Genomic DNA, 20,161 nt, shown 5'->3' with positions numbered 1-20,161 from the left:
TGTTAGGATTAGTATTTATTCGAGTTCTGTTTTGTGTGATAATTTTCGGGCTGGAATGCCTAACCACGACTGACGAGTCCACGACTGATCTGGGGATCTTCCATGTTGGAACCACGACCGACGAGTCCACGACTGATCTGTGGATCTTCGATGTTGGACTACATAGAATCTGCCCTTATACATATTTTTTCGCATGAAGGGTGTGTTCTCTTTCATTGAATTTATTTTCTAATTTTGGAACTTAACATGGTTAAATAAGAAATGACATTGTTCACACACGATGAAACTAGGGCTCCGTTTGGTAGGGCGTAAAACATTTTCAGTGTAAAATGATTTTCATGGAAAACAATTTACAATGGAAAACACAATTCCAAAATTAGTTTTCCGTTGTTTGGTTCGATGTAAGAAAAATGATGGAAAACAAGGAAAATGAAAGAGGTAGTAAAAGGAATGTACAAAGAGGAGTGGTGGAAAATGTTTCCTCCCAATTTTGGGGGAAAATGTTTTCAATGGGGTGGAAAATGGTTTTCCATCCCAAGTTTTACATTTTAATATTTTACACCAAACCAAACAATGTAAAATAGGAAAATAGTTTTCAAGGAAAACGTTTTACACTCTACCAAACGGACCCTAGATTACGAGTTTTTTTCATTTGTTTCTAATTTTCGCATCCAATAAGGGGGAAAAATGAGTCCCCTGTAATTCTCGATCATATCACGCTCTCAATATAATATTTTTTTTAAAATATTGTCGAAAGCCTCTTAATTATGAAGTGAAAAAGTTAACATTTCAGCTGCTAAACGGAGACTATAGAGGATCTCATCCTATATTCATATCGGTTAGGAACTTGAGAAAATACCTCCACAATTGTGTAAGGCTTAATAACTAATTAAGAATATAGGGAGTGTTCTATAAAAAAGAAAAGAAACAGAGAGAGTGGCATTAAGTATAAAATTAAAAGATTAAGGTTGGTCTAGTAGTTATAAGACCTTCTTCTACCCGTGTGATAGGAGGTTTGATTTTCACCTCTTGCAAGAAGGATTTAATTTCTTCACTTTTTTGCAAGTGAACTCTCCTTACTCTTTAAAAAATAAATTAAGGATGAAGATAATTTTAAATCAAAATAAAGTTTACTAGTTAATTGCACAGGAAAAGGAAAGTTAGGGAATCAATAACAATAAATCAGTTAAAATAAATATGTCTTAATACGTATAAATCACTTATATTGAGGCTTTGTTCTTTTGGACTTAATTGGACCGAACTGAGAAAGTAATGGTCAAAGTGGCTTATTTACATATGTGAAAGACAAACTATAACAATTGATACGAATGGAGTACTAATATACTTTTTAAGATAAGACGAAAAGTGCTCACTTAAGGGAGAAATAAGCAGAATTCCTCAAACGAGTTTCATACGATTTGATCCCTAAATCTCAGGAATACGAGGTAGGAAATGATCCCACTACTCCACCACCTTAACCTAAAAACGATAACAAACTTATCTCGAAATTAAGACGCCATAATACAATAATCACTGTCCTAAATCGATAGACCTCCCATACACTTAACAATAGTGGATATCTTAAAATTTTACTCCTTATAATAAGGAAAAAAATACATATAAAAGGGCGGGGGTTCCTAGTGGGGAAAGAGTGGGAGGCCGTTAAGAATAACCAGAATTTTGAATCTCAACGGTTTAGTTTGGCTCCAAATACCATATATTATCAATCAATACTTTATATTATACCAAAAGATATGACCAGGAAGACAATCAGAGCGTGCATGCATGTCTAACCACCAGAGTCCACTCATATCTTCCTCATTTTTCTGAGCTTTATTTCCTAAAAAAAATTCCTAAGGAAAAAAAAAAATTACAGGAGAAAGAAAACAACTGAGTCTTTTCTCATCCCAATTTTTTGGGCATTTTTTCAACCTCAATATAATTTTGTCAAATGTATTTCTTCTCTTCTTCATTGATTCCGATTGCTATAACGGTGTCCTTCTTCGCCGCCGCCGGAGGACACCCACAATCATCTTAAAAAGAAACATATGAGTTTTCTTTTGCAAGGATGATTTGATTTTTTTGACTTTTTTTTGTTGTGGGTTGTGAATTTTGATGGAATTTTGATTTGTTAATAGTGGTAATGATAAATGATGGTAATTAGAATTGTGAAATATTAGAGGCATTTTGGTTGTTTTTGGATGAATTTGAGTTGTTGGGTTTCTAGGATTTTTCCTTTCTCTCAAAGAGATAAAAGAAAAATCATCAACATTGTGAACAACAACAACAATAACAATAACAATAACAAAAACGGGGATCAGGGCTTTGAGTTTTCGACATGAATTGCCTACCGTGCTTCAACAAAGACGACGACGAAGACGCTGATCCTCAACCACCACCCTCAAAGAATTCAGCCGCAATCGACGCCGCCAAAGAAGCGGCTGCTTCTTCCTCTAAAGGTACCCCATTTTTACAACCTCCCTCAACAATGATGGTAAAAGACTAAAAGTCAATTAGGCTGAAACTTCATGGTACAAAATGGATTTTATTGTATAGATTTGAAACAAAGATCTTCTAACAGAATTGGGATTGTACTAAATTCTTTGTTGACATTTTGGATTATTTGGGAGGGGGAATTGTTTGATATCTATGCAACATGTTTTGTGGGTAAATGACAAAGTTAGACAATTTGATAGTAAAAACTTAGCTAAAGAGCAACAAAAGTTACAAAGAATAGGTAAAAAGCTATATAGTTCTTCAAAATATAACTCAGAAGTTCAGAGAACAAAGGTAAAAAGTTAATTGGTTTGACCAAAATATTTGGTCAAACCACTTGACAGAAGACAAGCTCTGGGATTTAGCAATGAAGATTCTAAACAACTTTGCACAAGCCTTAAAGCTATAACTTTTATTTCAGCCATTTTTTATGCTAAAGTTGCTGGGACTGTAATGTACTAGGTTTGTGTTTCTAAATGAACCTGAATTGTCCTTTAAACTATGCTCAAACGAGTTATATGGTTATATAGTTTAGAGATCAAGGTTAGATAATATAGTAAATGATCACTTCTTTCACTGACCTTATTGCAGCACAAACTTTCAACTTTCGGGAGCTGGCCATGGCAACGAAGAATTTCCGGCAGGAATGCCTATTAGGTGAAGGTGGATTCGGAAGAGTATTTAGAGGGAAACTTCAGTCTAGTGGCCAGGTAATTTGTGTTTTAGATTCACCTTCTTGTTTTCTATGTTTGTTACCTTTATCTTGTTGATTGGTGACCTTAATTACTGGTGGTTGCTGAAGGTTGTGGCTGTAAAGCAACTAGATAGGAATGGAATGCAAGGAAATAAGGAGTTTCTTGTTGAGGTCTTGATGCTCAGTCTTATTCAACACACGAATTTGGTCAGTCTCATTGGCTACTGTGCTGATGGAGATCAGAGGCTTTTGGTATATGAATATTTGCAGATGGGATCTCTAGAGAATCATTTGTTTGGTAAATAGCCTTCGCTTTCTTCTGGTGTTTGTTGCTTTCATGAACGTTATTTTTTCTTTGCTATGTTACTCGGACTTTTCATTACACCTTAAATTCCCATTTGGTTAGGAATATTTGACACTTTGTTCTCTATCAAAAACATGAGATTTTCTTAAAGAAACATCCTAGTTTGACACCTCAACATAGTGTCCTAGTACCATAGGTTCCTGTTGGTTGAGGTAGCATGTAATGTGCCTCATTTCTTTTGAGGAAAGTGCCTGATTTTAGTACATAACTAAACAATCTCTTGGTTTTAACAATTAGATATCTAACAAGAGAGAACACTTATGGATCTCACAACAACTGAAGTTACAACAATCTCATGTTTAATGTTTGAGAAATAATGCAGCTCATATGTAAAGAATCATCTGCAGGGTTCACACTGATGGTTACTGTCATTTTTCTTGTGGAATTTCTGCAATTTGCAGGTGATGATCCTGACAAGAAGCCAATGGATTGGTTCACGAGAATGAAAATAGCTTCTGGTGCAGCCAATGGACTCGAATATTTACATGACAAAGCCAATCCCCCTATAATATATCGTGATCTAAAACCCTCGAATATTCTACTAGACGAAAACTATGAACCAAAACTCTCTGATTTTGGTCTTGCCAAGCTTGGAGCAGGTGGAGGTAAGATAAATCCAACATCAAGGGTTATGGGAACTTATGGTTACTCCGCGCCAGAATACTCAAGTGGTGGTGAGCTTACACTAAAATCTGACATTTATAGCTTTGGAGTGGTATTGTTAGAGCTTCTTACGGGACGAAAAGCCATTGACACAACTCGACCGAATGATGAGCAAAATCTAGTTACATGGGTAAGTTCATTCTATCACTATTGTATCCCATCTCTACTTAATTTTTGTCAAATCACTAATCTAAATTCTAACAGTGCGTCGGTATGTGGTAATACATGGTAGTAACAGTAACGAGTTTGTAATTTTGCTAGAAAATATCATGTTAACATCCATAGTAGTGAAACTTTATCCCTAAACATGAGTTTTCTTCGAACATATTCAACACCATCTTTCCAAGTAGTAATGAATGGTAATATATTTAGGAAGAATAGAGATGTTTTGGGATGAAATAACAATACTATGGATATTGACATGAAAATTCCTTTAGAAATCTAACCAAAACTGCATTACTATTATTACCACCAATTAATATCGCTAACCAAATGAGATGTATATGTTATTGGTAAAACGAGAGACAATGAAGTATAAGATGAGACACAGAATAAGTCAAAAGCATTTCACTTGACGATATTTGCTGCAACTTTCCTGATCTGACCTATTTGTAACTGTGTTATCAGGCACAACCGATATTTAGGGAGCCTAAAAGATTTCCAGATTTAGCAGATCCTCGTCTAAATAGAGAATTTCCCGTGACAAGTCTAAACCAAGCTGTTGGAATTTGTGCAATGTGCCTTCAAGAAGAACCATCTGTCCGCCCCTTAATTGGTGATGTTGTTGCGGCTCTTAGTTTCCTCGCAATACCTCAACCAATTACTACCCCTTCTCCGGCCCCAACAGAAAATGCTTACGCTCCACCATCAGAGCAGAAGATGCACTATGAACCTGAGACTAATCAGAATAAACCAACCCAATCAGTTCAAGATGAAAGTAGAAGCAGTGAAGATAGTGAGAGTTCAGAGAGTGAAGATGAAAGTATTTCTGATCGACGTATTGAAGGAAGTTCTGAGAATTCAATGGAAGAGAAAGTTGGTAGTAGTCGATATTCAGGAAGAGAAAGTGAACACCAAGATTCAGATGGAAGACACAGCTCTGATAATTCAGAGGAACAAAGCAGTTACTCATCAGACTCAGATAGTGGAGGTGAGAATACCAATTATGATGATGCTGAAACTACAGAGCTTGAAGATCTAGAAATTTCAGTAGATTCCAGTGCTAATTACAGTTTATATTCAGCTCAAAGTAATGACAGCAGCATGAAATCTGATGCTGGAAATAAATCATCAAAACATGGAAGTAGCAGGAGATCTTCGCCCAAAAAAAATACGGGTTCTCGGAGAAGAAAGCCGGTTGTAACATTTAAGGAACCGAGCTTAAGCACAAAGAAAAATGGAACTAGAAAACCCGAGGGAGAAAATAGTGGTTCAGACAATAATAATCAGACACTTCCTGCTGCTACAGATGGTAGACAAAAGCAACAAGAACAACAACAGCAACAAGAAGAACAACAGCAGAGTTCAAGTTCTTCGAGTTCCGAAAGCAGCAGTGAGTCTGAAGATGAAAAGAAGTCTCCAAGACATGGAAAAGAAAGTAGTGACGCTGATCGATATGATAATAATCATAGAGTTTTTGATCAATCTGAGAAAGACGTTCCCAAGTTACGGCATCTCAAAACCAGGTGATATTCAAGAGGAAAGTGTTATAGAATTGTGCATCTTCTTGTTTCAAAACCAATTGTTGAGCATAGACAAAAACAAAACATTTTTTGGTTAGTATACATTTAGCGCTTGTCACCCTCTTGTCTCCCAATTCTTATGTTATATCCTAAGCACCAGGCATGAGGAGAATGGCATCATGCTATCTTGATTGAGGGGAAAATGAAAGATCCTAGTTGCTTAGAATTCTTTCCAAGTTTCCTTACAATTTGTGTTTGTTTGATTCATTAATGATACCTTTTCTCTGTTCTTGCTTTTCTTTTTGGCTCCTTTGGAAATTCTTAGTATTTTGTAATCGTTTGTATTTGGAATTGGCCTATCTTTTTAATATTGAAGTTGTTAGATGTGCAAGACTTGGTAGGCAGAAGACGAACACGATTAAATTGTGTTTACATTAATTTTCATCAACCAAATTGTAGTGCTGTGCAAATCAGTTGTAATGTTCTACATTCTGAAACTGTAATTTTCTTAGTAAGATTCAGTTGTTGAACTAATCATCTTGTATAGGCTTGTCTTATTCATAGTGAGTAAAGATTTTTCATGTCTGGCTGCTAATAAAATACGTGTATCAAAAAGTTGGGATTGTGTGTATCAATTCTAGTCTGTGTTCTACAAAGACCCTGTAAAATATTTGTATTGATTCTGTACCAGAATGCAAATTTATGATTTTTGTAAGTCCTGATTTTGGGATCAAAACCAAATAAAAAAAAAAGTGCTGGAATTCGAAATTTTCCCTTCAACTATATTTCTTATTCTTGTAAATTCTAAATTTAAATGTTCTCTTTCAAAGTTTTAACAATCATACCTAATTCTCTTTATACACAAAAGAATCTGATCTTTATCATTTAACCAAAAGTATGTGAGCAAGGGAAAACCCAGGAAAAATAAGTCAGATTTTTCCAAGTGTAACTAATATATCCAACAATGACGAACTATATAACATACTTTTTACCTTTGCCTCTACTTCTACCGAATTTTTCTTATGGGCAATGCTCGCCCAAAGAGTTTCTCCACCTCGGTTGCCTCCATTTTTAAATCATCCAGTAATTCCATCTCTTCCTTGCTTAATTCTCGGATAAAGTTTTCCTCGTCTTTTTGGAGCTCTTTAAAACCTTCTGTTAGCCTCTGAAACAATGTCATCTCTGTCTTTCCAACCTTCTCAACCTCTTCTTCTAGCTCCTCTACTTCCCTTATGATAGTTCTTTCTCCTTCCTCTACCTTCTTCTCCAGCCTCTCAACAAGTGGAGGCTCAGGCCCACAGGTATTGTCCGTCCTGATGAATGTTTTAAAGTCTCGTCCTACACTTTGAGCTGCTCTCTCAAGTTCAGGCACAATAGTTTCAGGTAAAGTTGCACTTCTTGTGTATATGACAGAGCCACCATAGCCGTCCCATGCATCATTTCTGCCTTTGTAATATACAAAAATGTAGTCATCTGGTTGATTTTCTATCTTGGAAGATAGGATGTACCTACATAATGAATAAAGCTTCCAATCAATTCGCTTGCATGACCAGATTAATGTAATTCCTAATGTAACTTTCACAGACAATTAAAGTTTTGTTAAGGAAAATTTGACAGTAATTCCAAGTCTGATCCATGAAGCAAAAATAATCCCAAGTTTGAAAAGCTCCCAGAAGAATCCCCACTTTGCTATGTTGTCACATACTCACATGGATGAACAGATGATAGACGAAGTGAAATTTCTGTTTCTTTTCCATCACTTGAAAGTTGAAACCTCAAAGAAATGACCCTTCTTCTACTGTTGCCCAGGCTTATACCACCAAAATTGTCCCATGGGTTTTTTTTTTTTTTTTCCTTCAGAGGTTTTAAGTGATGAAAAAGTAATGAAACTTTTACTCCGTACTATCATTAGTTCACCTATGTGACAACAGATTTACTTGGGATTTTCTGGGAGTTTGTCAACTTTGTGCTTATTTCTTTTCGAAATGCTTCAAGAAGAATGAATTACTTTAGACAACATACATACTTGAGGAGAAGCACTAGAAGAATACCAGTCATCTTCATAGTGAAGATATTCATTGTCATGATTATAAAGAATCCCAGGTTGGGAGGGATCTTGCACAAATCTCTGCACAGCAGAACGGGTGAAAAATCCACCATCCGGTGTTTTTATTCGCCAAGACAAGTTTCCAATAAGCTTTCCATCTTCCACGTGGAACTCATGTAATTGGCAATCAAAGGTGTCAAATGTGGGGTTCAGACCGCTACTTATAAACCACTTCCCACTGAAATCGTTAATGTCAAACCTCTTAACAAGCACGCCAACATCAGGAACAGGAAATTCTCCAACATCAGACTTTTGAGGCACACATTTCTTTCGAGAGACTGCGCACTCGTTGAACTCATCAACAACTTTGTTCGCGAACAAGTCCCCACATTTAATCTAATATGCAAATGTATGCTTCAGTTAGGTCACTTTCTTTTAAAGTATAAAGGGATTTGATTCTAACCTATGGATGGAATTATTAACTTACTTGGCACTCTGTTTCATCAGGCTTATTATTGCAGGTCTGCAGGCAAGCAACATTAGCTGCACATGATGGATTGGCAATGCACTTGGCGAGTTCAATTCTACTCGGAAAATATAGAGCAAGTCAGACAAAAGTGACAAAGTTGGAGTTACCATGTTCAGCAATAAGGAGCACAAAAAATCTCAAATGACATTAACCCACAATAAATAGCATAAGCAATATTCTATTCCCCCTAAGGGTGTGATTTTCACCATAAAATAAAAGTTTCAGGACAAATAACTGATTAATTTCAAATAAGTTCCAATGAATTCAGATGAAAGTTATAAAAATAAGGTTGAACAAGTTCAAATAAGCTCCTATAAGTTCAAGTAAATTCAGTTCATAATTCAGAAGACTTTAGCAAAATTCAGCTGAGGAGAATGCACCCCTAAAATTAGACTAGTTCAAAGGATAGTGTCATCAAATTCAGAAACATCAAAAGGTGAATCAAAGTTGTTAACCTGCATTCCTTCAATAAGCAGGTACAAGTTTTGAGTGGATCAACAGCTTGTGCTGAAGACATGACCAAAAATGTGCACGCCACTGCAGCCGTTACTTCCACAAGCTTCATTTTTAACAGGTTCCACTTCTAAAAAAGATTCAATGAGAAACTGTTAGAAGCATTTGACCTTGTCCACTCCAAGTAAAGCTATCCAACCAAATGCCACAACAAGTACCTTAGGTATGATGGCATTGGAGATAATCTTGGAGGAATTCACCTCCCATCCACATGAAATAAGACCTGATTTAGAACGACGAGATTTCTCAAATGCTCCAATAAACTTAGTATATGGTAACTTTCTCTCATTGAACCTTATTCTCATTCTGACATCATCTTGGAGTAGAAGGGGATTCCTCAATTGAACCCATTTCTTGAAATTCTGGTATGAAATGTTGTTGCAAATCCCAGCATTTTCGTCGTAGGATAAGCATATAGATCGTGCAACCAATGCCATACTATTTATTTACCAAAAAAAGATATAAAATCACAAATCCAACTTATACACAAAATCCCATCTCTGAAATCAGCCAAAATCAACAATGCAAGACACCCTTTTTATATTTCTTCAGTATGTTCAGTATCATACAGTTTTTTCTAAGCAACTCAACTGTAACCCAACAAAGACAGAACATTTAGATAGAAAATTACATAAACCCACATCCCAATTCCCACACCAATCAAAAGAGATATCTTTTTTGTTTTGCATTAACAAATTAGTAATAAGAAAGCAAAAATGGGATCTTTCATGAGACATCAAACAATTGAACAAATAGAACTAAACTGGGAAAACAAAAACCCACAATAACATTTATGTTTCCCTGTAAAATTACAAACTACAGTTTGGTAAATTTCCAACATGAATTAATACCTCACATTATCAAATGAACAGAGAATATCATTTCTTAAAATTAAATAAATTTAAGCAAGAATCAAAGAAATTGGAGAAAAAAGACATAGAATACCTGGAGATTGGAGCTTGACTGCTTGAGCAGGTTGTAAGATTAGTAGTAGCAGCAACTGATGTTACAATTACAACCGCAAAAGAAGAGGAAGAAGAGAGAGAAAAAAAAAAGAAAAAAAAAGGCGGGCAACGTGGTAGTTAGTGAGTGATTAAGAGAGAACAAATGTAGCTGAGAATTTGGATAAGCTATTTATTGTAGAAAGGCCCAAAATAGAAGATAAAAAGAAGAGGTATTTAAGAATACCTTGGTTTGTGTTTGTCCACACGGTCTATTCTATGTCTTTACATGCTCTGCGCTACTAATCTTTGAACCTCTGACCTCTGGGTACCTTTGGAAAGGTTTAACCATTAAGGTACAAGAAGGATTAGTGTGTTTTTCATATTTTTTATCGATTGCTAGACGGTGGACTCGTATTTATCATTAGAATAGTAGATATGGGCAAAAATGCAGTCCGAAAAACATAAAACGCGTGAAACTAATATACAGTAACTGTTCTACAATGAACATGTGAAACTAATATACATCAACTGTTCTGCAATGAACATCGATCTCGACGATTCTCCTTTGTTCACCTTTATCTTTACATTTCTTAGTTTATTTATAGCAGATATTTCTTTGTTCATTGTGTTTTCTTTGTCTGTTCATTAGGTCGAGTGGTTGTTTGTCAGATATTTCCTCTTATGTTCATCTTTTTTTCTTGTTGGTCATTGTTGATTCAGATGTTCATTGAGTCTCGTGTGTTGTTTTTTTGTTCTACTTTCATCTTCATGTGTTAGGAATATATCTTACATAGGACTCTCAACAACCTAATTTGTTTATGATTAGGATTTAGTTATCTACTTAGTTTATTATCTTTCTACTTGGTTTAGGCTTTATCCTTGTACTATAAATACAATGTCTCTCATCAATAATACATAAGACATAATTTTACACCTAATCATAATTTGTCATCATGTTTTTTAATTTGTTCATTGTGGATGTTGTTTTGTTCCCCTGTATTATAATGCGAAACGACGCTGTATGCAATGGTGCGCACCATTTAGATGATAGACTCGTGTCTACCATCTAATTTGCAATTTTTTATTAATATCATGAAAGCTGACTATTATTATTACTCCTACATTTTTTCTATGTGTGTAAACACTTTTCTATATGTGTAACACTTTTTAGAACGGGTTAACTTAATCTTAACGCTCTATTCCCCCTTTCTCTCTAAACCCTAGCCTCCCTTACCCTTTCTTCATCAGTTAGGGGCTGCCATGGATGTTTTCATCCATGGTAAGCCCCTCTCCCTCTTTTATTTTCAGTTTTTATTTTTGTTGGATAAATTAGTATCTCTTTATGGATTTTTTTTAGTACTCTCTGCTGTGGAGATTTCCTTCTCCCCTATAGGAGTTGTGAGTATGATTTTTTTGTTTTTAGGTATGAGAAATTATTCTCATTGGCTGAAGTTCGAGACTCAACATGAAGGTATTGGAATCTCGGATGCGGTAAACATCGCTCGATCAAGATTGTTCTTCCCAAACTATCTCAGAATGATAGACTTCCTCATCAATAGCTGTTTGATTCAGCAAATACAAGGGGGCTGCGCTGTATTGCTCGATCTGGTTCATTGTAGTTTTTTCGAAGACGAATTTGATTTAACTTTGTTTGATTGTATCTTGTTTTTCTTTAATATCTATTGTAGATGCCGTTTGGCCTTCAATTAATGAAATTTCTCCTTCAAAAAAAAATTAATCTTAAAACTTGAACTTCTATCAGGATTAGAGTTTGACTTCTCTATCCAAACAATAAGAAAAGTTATATCTTCTTCGCACATTTCAACGAGAAAACACAATTCTTTCGGTTGTGAAACGGTTAACGGCCTCAGTGGAGTCCGCCAAAGGTGTGAAGAGTAACGTCTCCTTGCTTGAGAACTGCACAGTACGCAAACGTGAGCTACCCTCGGGGTGCTTATGAGAAAACCCCCTCCAACGCTCAAGTCAGTATTGGTCCCACTATGATTTAGAGAGAGAAACTAGAGAGAGATCTACCTGCAGAATAGTACTATTGGGGTATTTATAGAAGTACTATTCCTCTGACAGGGCGTGTAATCCTTCGACACGTGTAGGGCTATGACGCACTTGACAGGTGGGAAGATTCCCTTGCTTTGTCTTGTTAGGTGTCCGCCATCGTTGTTGGACCTTGGAGATGAACTAACTTTGGTGGGCTGTAGATGACATTATCATGCTCGCGTCCTAGGCCATGCTCGTGGACTTTTCATAAGGGTCCGCTAATACATTTGGGTTATACCCATACAAAAATAATAAATTACTTCGATTTAGTACTCACATGCTATATAGCATATACCTCTCATTAACCACGCTCTTTTTTTGGAAAAGAATTAAGAGAATTACTAGAAAGAAAGAAAGAACGCCTGATTATTTTGATTGTTAGGTTACTCTAAAAAAAAGTTACCACATAGTATTCAAACTAAAGTGGCAATGAGAACCAAACACCATTGACCATTCTCACATTTGAAAGTCAAGAGTTCCATCAAAGAGCTCCCAATTAATTCTCTACTTAGCCCAAAAGGCGTTTTAATCTAGCCTCTTAAAAAATCTTTGATGATTTTTTTTGGTGAAAAAAAAAGCAACCATATAAAAGAAAATAAATTTTTGAGGCTAAGATTGTAACGTCTTTTGGATTGTTTAGGCGAGAGTCTAATACCACATAGTATCCAAACTTATACTTGAGAATCGAACACCATTCTCACATTTGACGAGAGTTTTGTTTCGTTAACCTTCAAATGCATGGGATAGTATTAGAATTACTAGGAAGTAAATATATGTCGTTGTTTGGTTGGCAAAAAAAAGGAAGTAGAATTTCCTACAAAATAGAGAAAATAGCTTATCTAGGCCCCCAGGTGAGTGGAAATTCCCATAGAAAATTCTATTTATCATGTTCAATCAAATAAAAATGTACTTCCTAAGAAATAAAATTTTATGGACAATAATACAAATTCATGAGAAATTATACTTCCCAACTTCAACCAAAGGAGCCCTAGAATTCCATCATATTCAAATTTAAAGTGACAATGAGAACCGAACATCATACTCATATTTGAGAGTTCATAGAGCTCATATCATTGACAAGTTTAAAAGTGAATTTTCGTGTCATGCCAGAACCCTTCACAATCCAATGATGCACGGTTCAAGTCTTTGAGATGCAACTTTCAAGATCATCAATTTTTATAAATTACTTCTATAATTAAACTATTGGTTTTCAATCATATTATTAATATTCCATTCGATAATAATATACTCTATCTGTTTCATAATATAGTGCCTACTTCATTTGTGGTGGGTCAAACTTAAAAATCTTTGACCAAATATTCTCATTAATATATACAAAAAACCCTTCTCATGTGGGATCTTGTTAGATTTATCTCAATGTTTACGTTCATAATATCAACTTTTTTATATTGTTTATTAATACGAAAATGAAGATACTAAAAGTCAAAGTTACGTCTTGGAGACCGTGTACAAAAGAAACAGGCACTATATTATGTGACGGATGGAGTACTAAACAAATGGAACTTGCACCATGGACAAGAGTAAACACGTACTCATACATTTGTAACCCATGGTTACAATGTATGATATAATCCAAGTTTAAAATTGTTGGATTGAACAAATTTGGACTACATGTCTCTGAGTTTAAAATATTTTGGACTAGACTTGGAGTTGATGAAACCAATTCGATCCATTTACACCTTTCATGCGCGGACATGCTATTACAATCAAAGGAACAAAAATTTGAACCAAAACAAGTAAAAACAACGGAGAATGATTTAGAGATGAGCTTAGCAATAGCTTGTAATAGCAAACAATAAGCAATCTCGTGAAACATTTGACTTTATACATACTAATTTGCGAGAAGTTGAAAAAATATGCACATAAGAAGTACGAGATAAAAAATTTCTATTTGTAAATTTCCATCTTTTTTTGATGGACATCTATATATAAAAAAAAAAGTTTGGAAAAGATTGGACATTGGACTTCAAATAGTGAGTCCAAATTCAGTCCGAAATATTTAAAATTCAATGCAGTCTATTGCAATATGACAAGCGTGGAATAGATTTGAAGATCCTGGACATTTTCCATTTCTCTTACACAGTACACTCATACGCAAGACAAACGGTTGTCTAGTGAAAAGCTATCACCTCCATTATATCAACGAGGTTTTTCATTGTTGATTTTTTTGATGTTTAGAGAGCCCACAGGGACAAGATGAGAATCGATCTCATGATCTCCTAGAAATTGAGAAAGAAGCTCTAATCAACTGAGTTAACCCTCACTCTCTTATCATGGTTTGTTAATTCTTAAACAAGGTGGATAATTTTTTTTTGTTGCAAGATCAGGTAATGAATAAACAGTTGCGATAGAATAGGCCAAAAATCTGGTGAATAGCTTGTGAAGTTATGTCTGATTCACGGCATGAAAACAATATACAAGCATGTGAAATGTAAAGCTGACTCTACAACAATGATATACTTCTATGTCTTTGAGTCTTTTAACTCTTAACAACGACACAAGTTTTGGACGTCAGACTCCTTCAGTTAAATGGCGTCTAAGATAATAAGGGTCTGTTTGGCAAAAGTTGTTGGGTAGTTGTTGGGTAGTTGTTGGAGTAGCTGTCAGCTGTTCAGGTAGCTGTTAGCTGTCGGCTAGTAGCTGTTAGCTCTTAGCTGTGGAAGTAGCGGTTTATAATATAAGTGTTCGATAAAAGTAGTTGTTATGCTTATATATGATGAAAATAATATATTTTTTAATTATAATATTAATTACAATTATACGATTAATTACTATATGATTCATATTAGGATGACAGTGTCCTCATCAGTCCACTTAAATACCTCTTTCGTCCCTTCTTTGTTATTAGATGAAGCCATCTACGTATCTAACGTAACCCTAAAGAATATAAAATCTTAATGAGAATATAATGCACCAAGCCATCTACGTATCTAGCAGCCACATTAGTATACTAATCAACGTTGAAAAATATATGCAGAACGAAAACAAGAGAGTCAGTTGATAAAAAAATTATCTTTGATAAAAATGAGAAAGTGGGATTTTTTATCCTTAAAAACTGGGTTCGATTTTCTGTTAATCTCAAAATTTTATCCTGAATATATGATATTCTTTTATTCCCAAATATTTATCCTTAAAAAGTGGGATTTTTTTCCTTTGAAAAAAAATAAAAAAAAAAGTAGAACGCTACTTACAGAAACTAAAAGCTATAAAATATAACGTTTGGGAAAAGCTATCCAAAAGTTATTTGAAACTCCAACAGCTACTCCAACCTCTACTATGCCAAACACTTCATTAGTGTTTTGACTAGTGCAAAAGTTGTTGCCGAACAGGCTCTAAGATGCTATCAAAACATAGCTTTGCAGTTATACTAGCATGGTATAAAATTAAGATACTTCTTTAAACACGGATGGGAACTGGGAAGAGAAGATTGAGAAAATGGTGCAACCAATTTTCTGATTATGGCGGGAGGTGGTTTGGGAAAAGAAAAGAAAAAAAAAGGAAAGGGTAAAGTTGAAAATGTTTGGTAGAACCGAGGCGATTTTAAGTAATTTTGGACCGATAGCAATTCAGTATAGTATCAATCCGCTTTATAAAGTTAAAGGCCTGTTTGGTAGTACTGTGATTTTCTGTTTTTTGATTTTTTTGATTTTCAAAGTCCTATAATGAATAAAAAATTAATCAAATTTATTGAGAACACGATGATTTTGAAAACTGACAACTAAAAAGTGAAAACTACTTTTTTCTAATTTCCTGTTTTTGGTTTTTAGTTGGGTTAATTGGCTAGAACAGCACAACCTTTGACTCAAGTGCAAGGAACAGCACAACCTTAAGCGGGTGCAAAGCGTAGCACCAACTTAAATACGTGGTGCGGAAAATAGCATAAATAGCATCGAAGCACGGAGATTCTACCGGAGCTAAGGAATCTCCGTTTAAGGTTATGTTGTTCCTTGCACTTGAACCAAAGGTTGTGCTGTTCTAGCCAACTTCCAACTTCAATCTCAAAAAAAATTGATCTCCTCTTTACTCTTCTTCGCTGCTATGCTACTTCCTCGTTTTGCGATTTTCTTCCCTGTTCGACGCACCACAAATCTTCACATCATCAACAAATTGCATCAGTGTCAATATCGAAATCAAGTCCTTGGATTTTTCTTTTATCATCATCAATAACTGATGTGTAACAATTGTGGAGGCTGATCTCAGTTTCTCCTAGCTCAATATCCATTGTTGATTCACCAAAGACCACTCCACATATTGTTTGTAAAAGGGTTGGTTTGATGAGCGCCTGCTTCGAGGTCGCTCATGGTCGCTCATGGTCGCTCAAACTTTCTGAACTCTTCTGTTTTGTGGTGAATTAGTACGGAGCACCTGCTCTTGTGAGCTGGGAGTAATGTGAGGCTGTGAGGGAGATGGTATTTGAGGTGGTGCCGTTGTAGTGTTTGGGGCAGAGGGTTACATTGCTGGAGTGCAGGTGGTGTTTGTTGTGGTGAAGGAAGATGATGGTGTTGAGGGAGGTGGTGGCGTTGTAGTGTTGTGGGCTAGGGAAGAGGGTGGTGGTGATGTAGTGTGGTGTAGGGTAGATTTAGTGTAGTGGAGGTTGAGGAATGGTGTGTTTATCAAAATAAGGGTTGTGCTGTTTCTTGCACTTGAGCCAAAGTTTGTGCTATTCCATGCCAATTAACCCTTAAAATAACGGAGATTCCCTAGCTCCGGTGGAATCTCCATGCTCGGAGCCATTTATGCTATTTTCTACACCACGTGTTTAAGTTGGTGCTATGCTTTGCACCCGTTTAAGGTTATGTTGTTCCTTGCACTTGAGCCTAAGGTTGTGTTGTTCTAGCCAATTAACCCTTTTTAGTTTTCAAAAAATTGAAAATTGAAAACAAAAAAACGATAACAAATGGGTCTTAAAGTCTCTTTTTATATTTGGGATATTCGATACCTAATTAATAAGAAATATAGACATTTTTTCATGTTGCCAAGTAAGAAGGGAAGCAAATGAAGTAATGAATTTTAAACAAACATAGCAAAATGACAAAATCTAACTTAATTTGGAAATTCCTATTGTAACAATCCTGAAATTTTGAGGTTTTGAATGCATATTTCTTTTCCATATAAATAAACCCATCCCCACAAAAATCCTAAAAAATGAAAAATGTAAAATTTCTGACCCAAGAATGATCTTATACTGGCTTACATCACATCAAAATTTATTAAATCTAAAACCAACATAACCAATCAATTTGCTAGGTTTACCATCTGATGCTACGTATCAATTCCAATGGTAGAAAACTTACCAACTACAGTGGCATATGTAACGAATATTTTTGTGACATGGGAAAAGTAGGTAATAACACAAATAAATGGGCAAAACAAACAAGAGATGAATTCATGAAGAAAAAGCTCATCCATGATTAATTTTCCTAGATTGCACATACTTGAGGAGATCATGCCTGTGAAAACTCAACTCAACAATCTGCCAGAAATGACTGAAATCGGACGTGGTCCTTGCTAGATTGATTGAATCCCCACAAAATGAGAGAAATTGAAAAACTCTCACAAAGCACTTTCCATATTCTTAAGTGTTTTCATGTACTACTGTAAGGATTTCCACTCCCCTACTCATCTCCAACTCCAAGTACTGATTAGTAAGTGATCTCAGGTTCTTCTGCCCCAACTTTTCCTATAAAACAACGTTGCCGTGTTCTTTGGATGATATTTGCAACCGCCCATACTAAAATTTCAATATCATATAGCATCTACTTATCCGAACCTAAATTTCATTACCTTAATTGACATAAATTCGAAATTGAGGCGACTAAGGATTGTTAAACACGGAACACAAATATTAATATGACTGAAAATGAATAAGCTAGACGCAATTATATTATAATATAACACATACTGACTAAATGTGACGAATACAAAACTAAAACGTTGATTTATTGCCCAACAACAAAGTGAACTCGATCTAAACGATTTAACCTCAATACTGATCATAAATGATTGGCCTATTACTGAAAAGCTCCAGTGCTGCACCCTTTAATTTTTCTTCAACTAGCTCTCTTTTTTGGCCTAAATTTAGTATGTTCTTAAACACACTTTAGAACTCTTGTACTAGTAGTCTAGTCATTAAAAATTGCAAAGATGCATAACACATGCCTACTGAGCACTAAATATCGAACTACATACTCGGCAAAAGCAAATTATTGTTTCTTGTACACAAAAACATGTTCTCTGGCTGATATTTTGGCTTTTATTACCATCAATTAAAACGATAAGAAAAGTGATATCTTCTTTGCTTCACTTCAACGAGAAAACATAAAGGCAAACTACTTCGATTTAGTAATTCACATGCTATATACCTCTCCTCAAGCATACTTTTTTGAAGAAAAAAAAATAGAGATGAACTCGAGAGAAGGAAAATCCAACCATTTATACAAGTAAAGCGGGCTTTCAGCCTAGAAGAAAAATAAACACATAACATGTACAATGATGAACGGTCTTAGACCTAATCTTTACTTCTCTCTTCTCTCCTCCTTACCTATCGCATTCCACTAAGAGCCAACACTTGTTTCAACACTCTCTCTTTTTCCCAATGATGAGGTTGATTCCGACTTTTACTATAACTCACCAGATAATTTCCCTCATACCCAATTAATTTATATTCTCAAAATTCATATATATATAATGTTATTATATTCACAAAGACCTCGAGTTAGTCTTACTTCTAGCACCAATCTCATCTCCTAACTTTTCATATTGGGTGAAGTATCTTAATCTCTAACCCTTTAAACCAACTAAAAATGCTAAATCTTGAAGTGGAATTGAGAATCTAAATCTAATCTCATAGTTGAGAGTTCAGGTTCTAACATTGAGCTCCCACTTAATTTTCTACTTAAGCACCTTTGATTAGACTCTCGCCTAAACAGCCCACATCTTAAGCCTCTAAATAATATTTGATTATCTGAAAGTTGCAGTTTTGTCAAGCCAGAATCCTTCACAATCCATGGTTCAAGTCTTTAACTTGCAACATTCAAGGTCATCAAAGATCACTCTATATACAACTTCTATAAATGATCAGACTATATTCGTTCCAATCTTCTTTCTCAAAACTTTCATTCTAAATACACTAAACAAAAATGAATTGCACCACAGGCAAGAATCAACACTCATAGCCAGCAGAAGTTTAAGTGGAGCGGAAAAAGTTCAAAGTCCAATCTAATCAAATCTAAACTTGTTGGATTAAAAAAAGTTTGGACTCAAACTTACAAGTCCAAATATTTTGGAATAGGCTTGAACTTGACAAAATCCACTCCGCTGTTTCCAATTCACACTTTTCATACGCAAACATGTTGTTACAATCAAAAGAACATAAATCTAATACGAAACAATGGATAATGAATCAGAAATGAGCTGAGCACCTCCAAAGTAGCTGATGATAGTCCTAATAAATGCTATTAGGTAAGAACTATACAAATTTAGTTTCACCAAAAACAAGAATGTGAAGGAAATGGGGGGCTATTACTTCACAGCAAACAATAAGCAATTTGGTGAAACATTTGACTTAATACCTACTAATTTACAATTAGTCAAGAAAATTACTCATTACATTGAAAGTAATGCCTTCGACATCGACAGTTTTTACGTAAGACAAACTGCTGTCTTGTGAAAACTGTCACCTCCATTGTAATAACTAATAAGCGAGGTTTCATCATTGATTCTGTGAAGTCTTTAACAAGGGTGGATAGATTTTCTTTGTTGCAAGATCAGGTAATGAACTAATGGTAGTAACAGAATAGGCCAAAAATCTGGTAAATAGCTTGTGAAGTTATGTCTGTTTTACGGCATGAAAACAATATACAAACATGTGAAATGTAAAGCTGACTCTACATGATGATATGTCTTTAACAACTAACCACACAAGTTTCAGACATCAGACTCCTTCAGTTAAATGATGCCTAAGATGCAATCAAACAAATTATTTGCCTCACTTATTAGGGTAATTTTAAGTCTAAAAATGCTGAGGATACCATCAAAACATTACTTGCTGTAATACTAGCATATACTATTAAGACATTTCTTTCAACTACAGAAGGGAAGATCAGATTAAGAAAATGGTGCAACCAAGTCTTTGTCTTTATTTTTCTTTAAAA

At 35.1% G+C, this 20,161-nt stretch overlaps 2 protein-coding genes across 4 annotated transcripts; one reads left to right on the top strand and one right to left on the bottom strand.

Moving 5' to 3' along the window:
• Nucleotides 1-1,998: 1,998 nt before the first annotated feature.
• Nucleotides 1,999-6,579, top strand: LOC104890691 (probable serine/threonine-protein kinase PBL25). The gene is made up of 5 exons (XM_057394465.1): nucleotides 1,999-2,459; nucleotides 3,088-3,206; nucleotides 3,299-3,488; nucleotides 3,956-4,347; nucleotides 4,845-6,579. Exons 1-5 carry the CDS (start codon nucleotides 2,339-2,341, stop codon nucleotides 5,904-5,906), a joined length of 1,884 nt encoding a protein of 627 aa, XP_057250448.1. The 5' UTR covers nucleotides 1,999-2,338; the 3' UTR covers nucleotides 5,907-6,579.
• On the bottom strand, nucleotides 4,693-10,114 carry LOC104890418 (violaxanthin de-epoxidase, chloroplastic). 3 transcript variants are annotated; one of them, XM_010675898.4, is made up of 7 exons: nucleotides 9,934-10,114; nucleotides 9,147-9,426; nucleotides 8,931-9,058; nucleotides 8,434-8,530; nucleotides 7,951-8,342; nucleotides 6,892-7,407; nucleotides 4,693-5,115 (listed from the first exon to the last, which is right to left on the bottom strand). In XM_010675898.4, exons 2-6 carry the CDS (start codon nucleotides 9,423-9,425, stop codon nucleotides 6,906-6,908), a joined length of 1,398 nt encoding a protein of 465 aa, XP_010674200.1. In that variant the 5' UTR covers nucleotide 9,426; nucleotides 9,934-10,114; the 3' UTR covers nucleotides 4,693-5,115; nucleotides 6,892-6,905. The 3 variants fall into 3 exon arrangements, with proteins under 3 accessions (XP_010674200.1, XP_010674201.1, XP_010674199.1); XM_010675899.4 differs by having other exon boundaries at nucleotides 4,693-5,109; XM_010675897.4 differs by lacking the exon at nucleotides 4,693-5,115 and having other exon boundaries at nucleotides 6,730-7,407; nucleotides 9,934-10,112.
• Nucleotides 10,115-20,161: the final 10,047 nt, after the last annotated feature.

The sequence above is a fragment of the Beta vulgaris genome, chromosome 4, assembly GCF_026745355.1.
Source record: "Beta vulgaris subsp. vulgaris cultivar EL10 chromosome 4, EL10.2, whole genome shotgun sequence".
Lineage (NCBI taxonomy): Eukaryota > Viridiplantae > Streptophyta > Magnoliopsida > Caryophyllales > Amaranthaceae > Beta > Beta vulgaris.
This window is presented reverse-complemented; position numbering and strand designations above follow the sequence as displayed.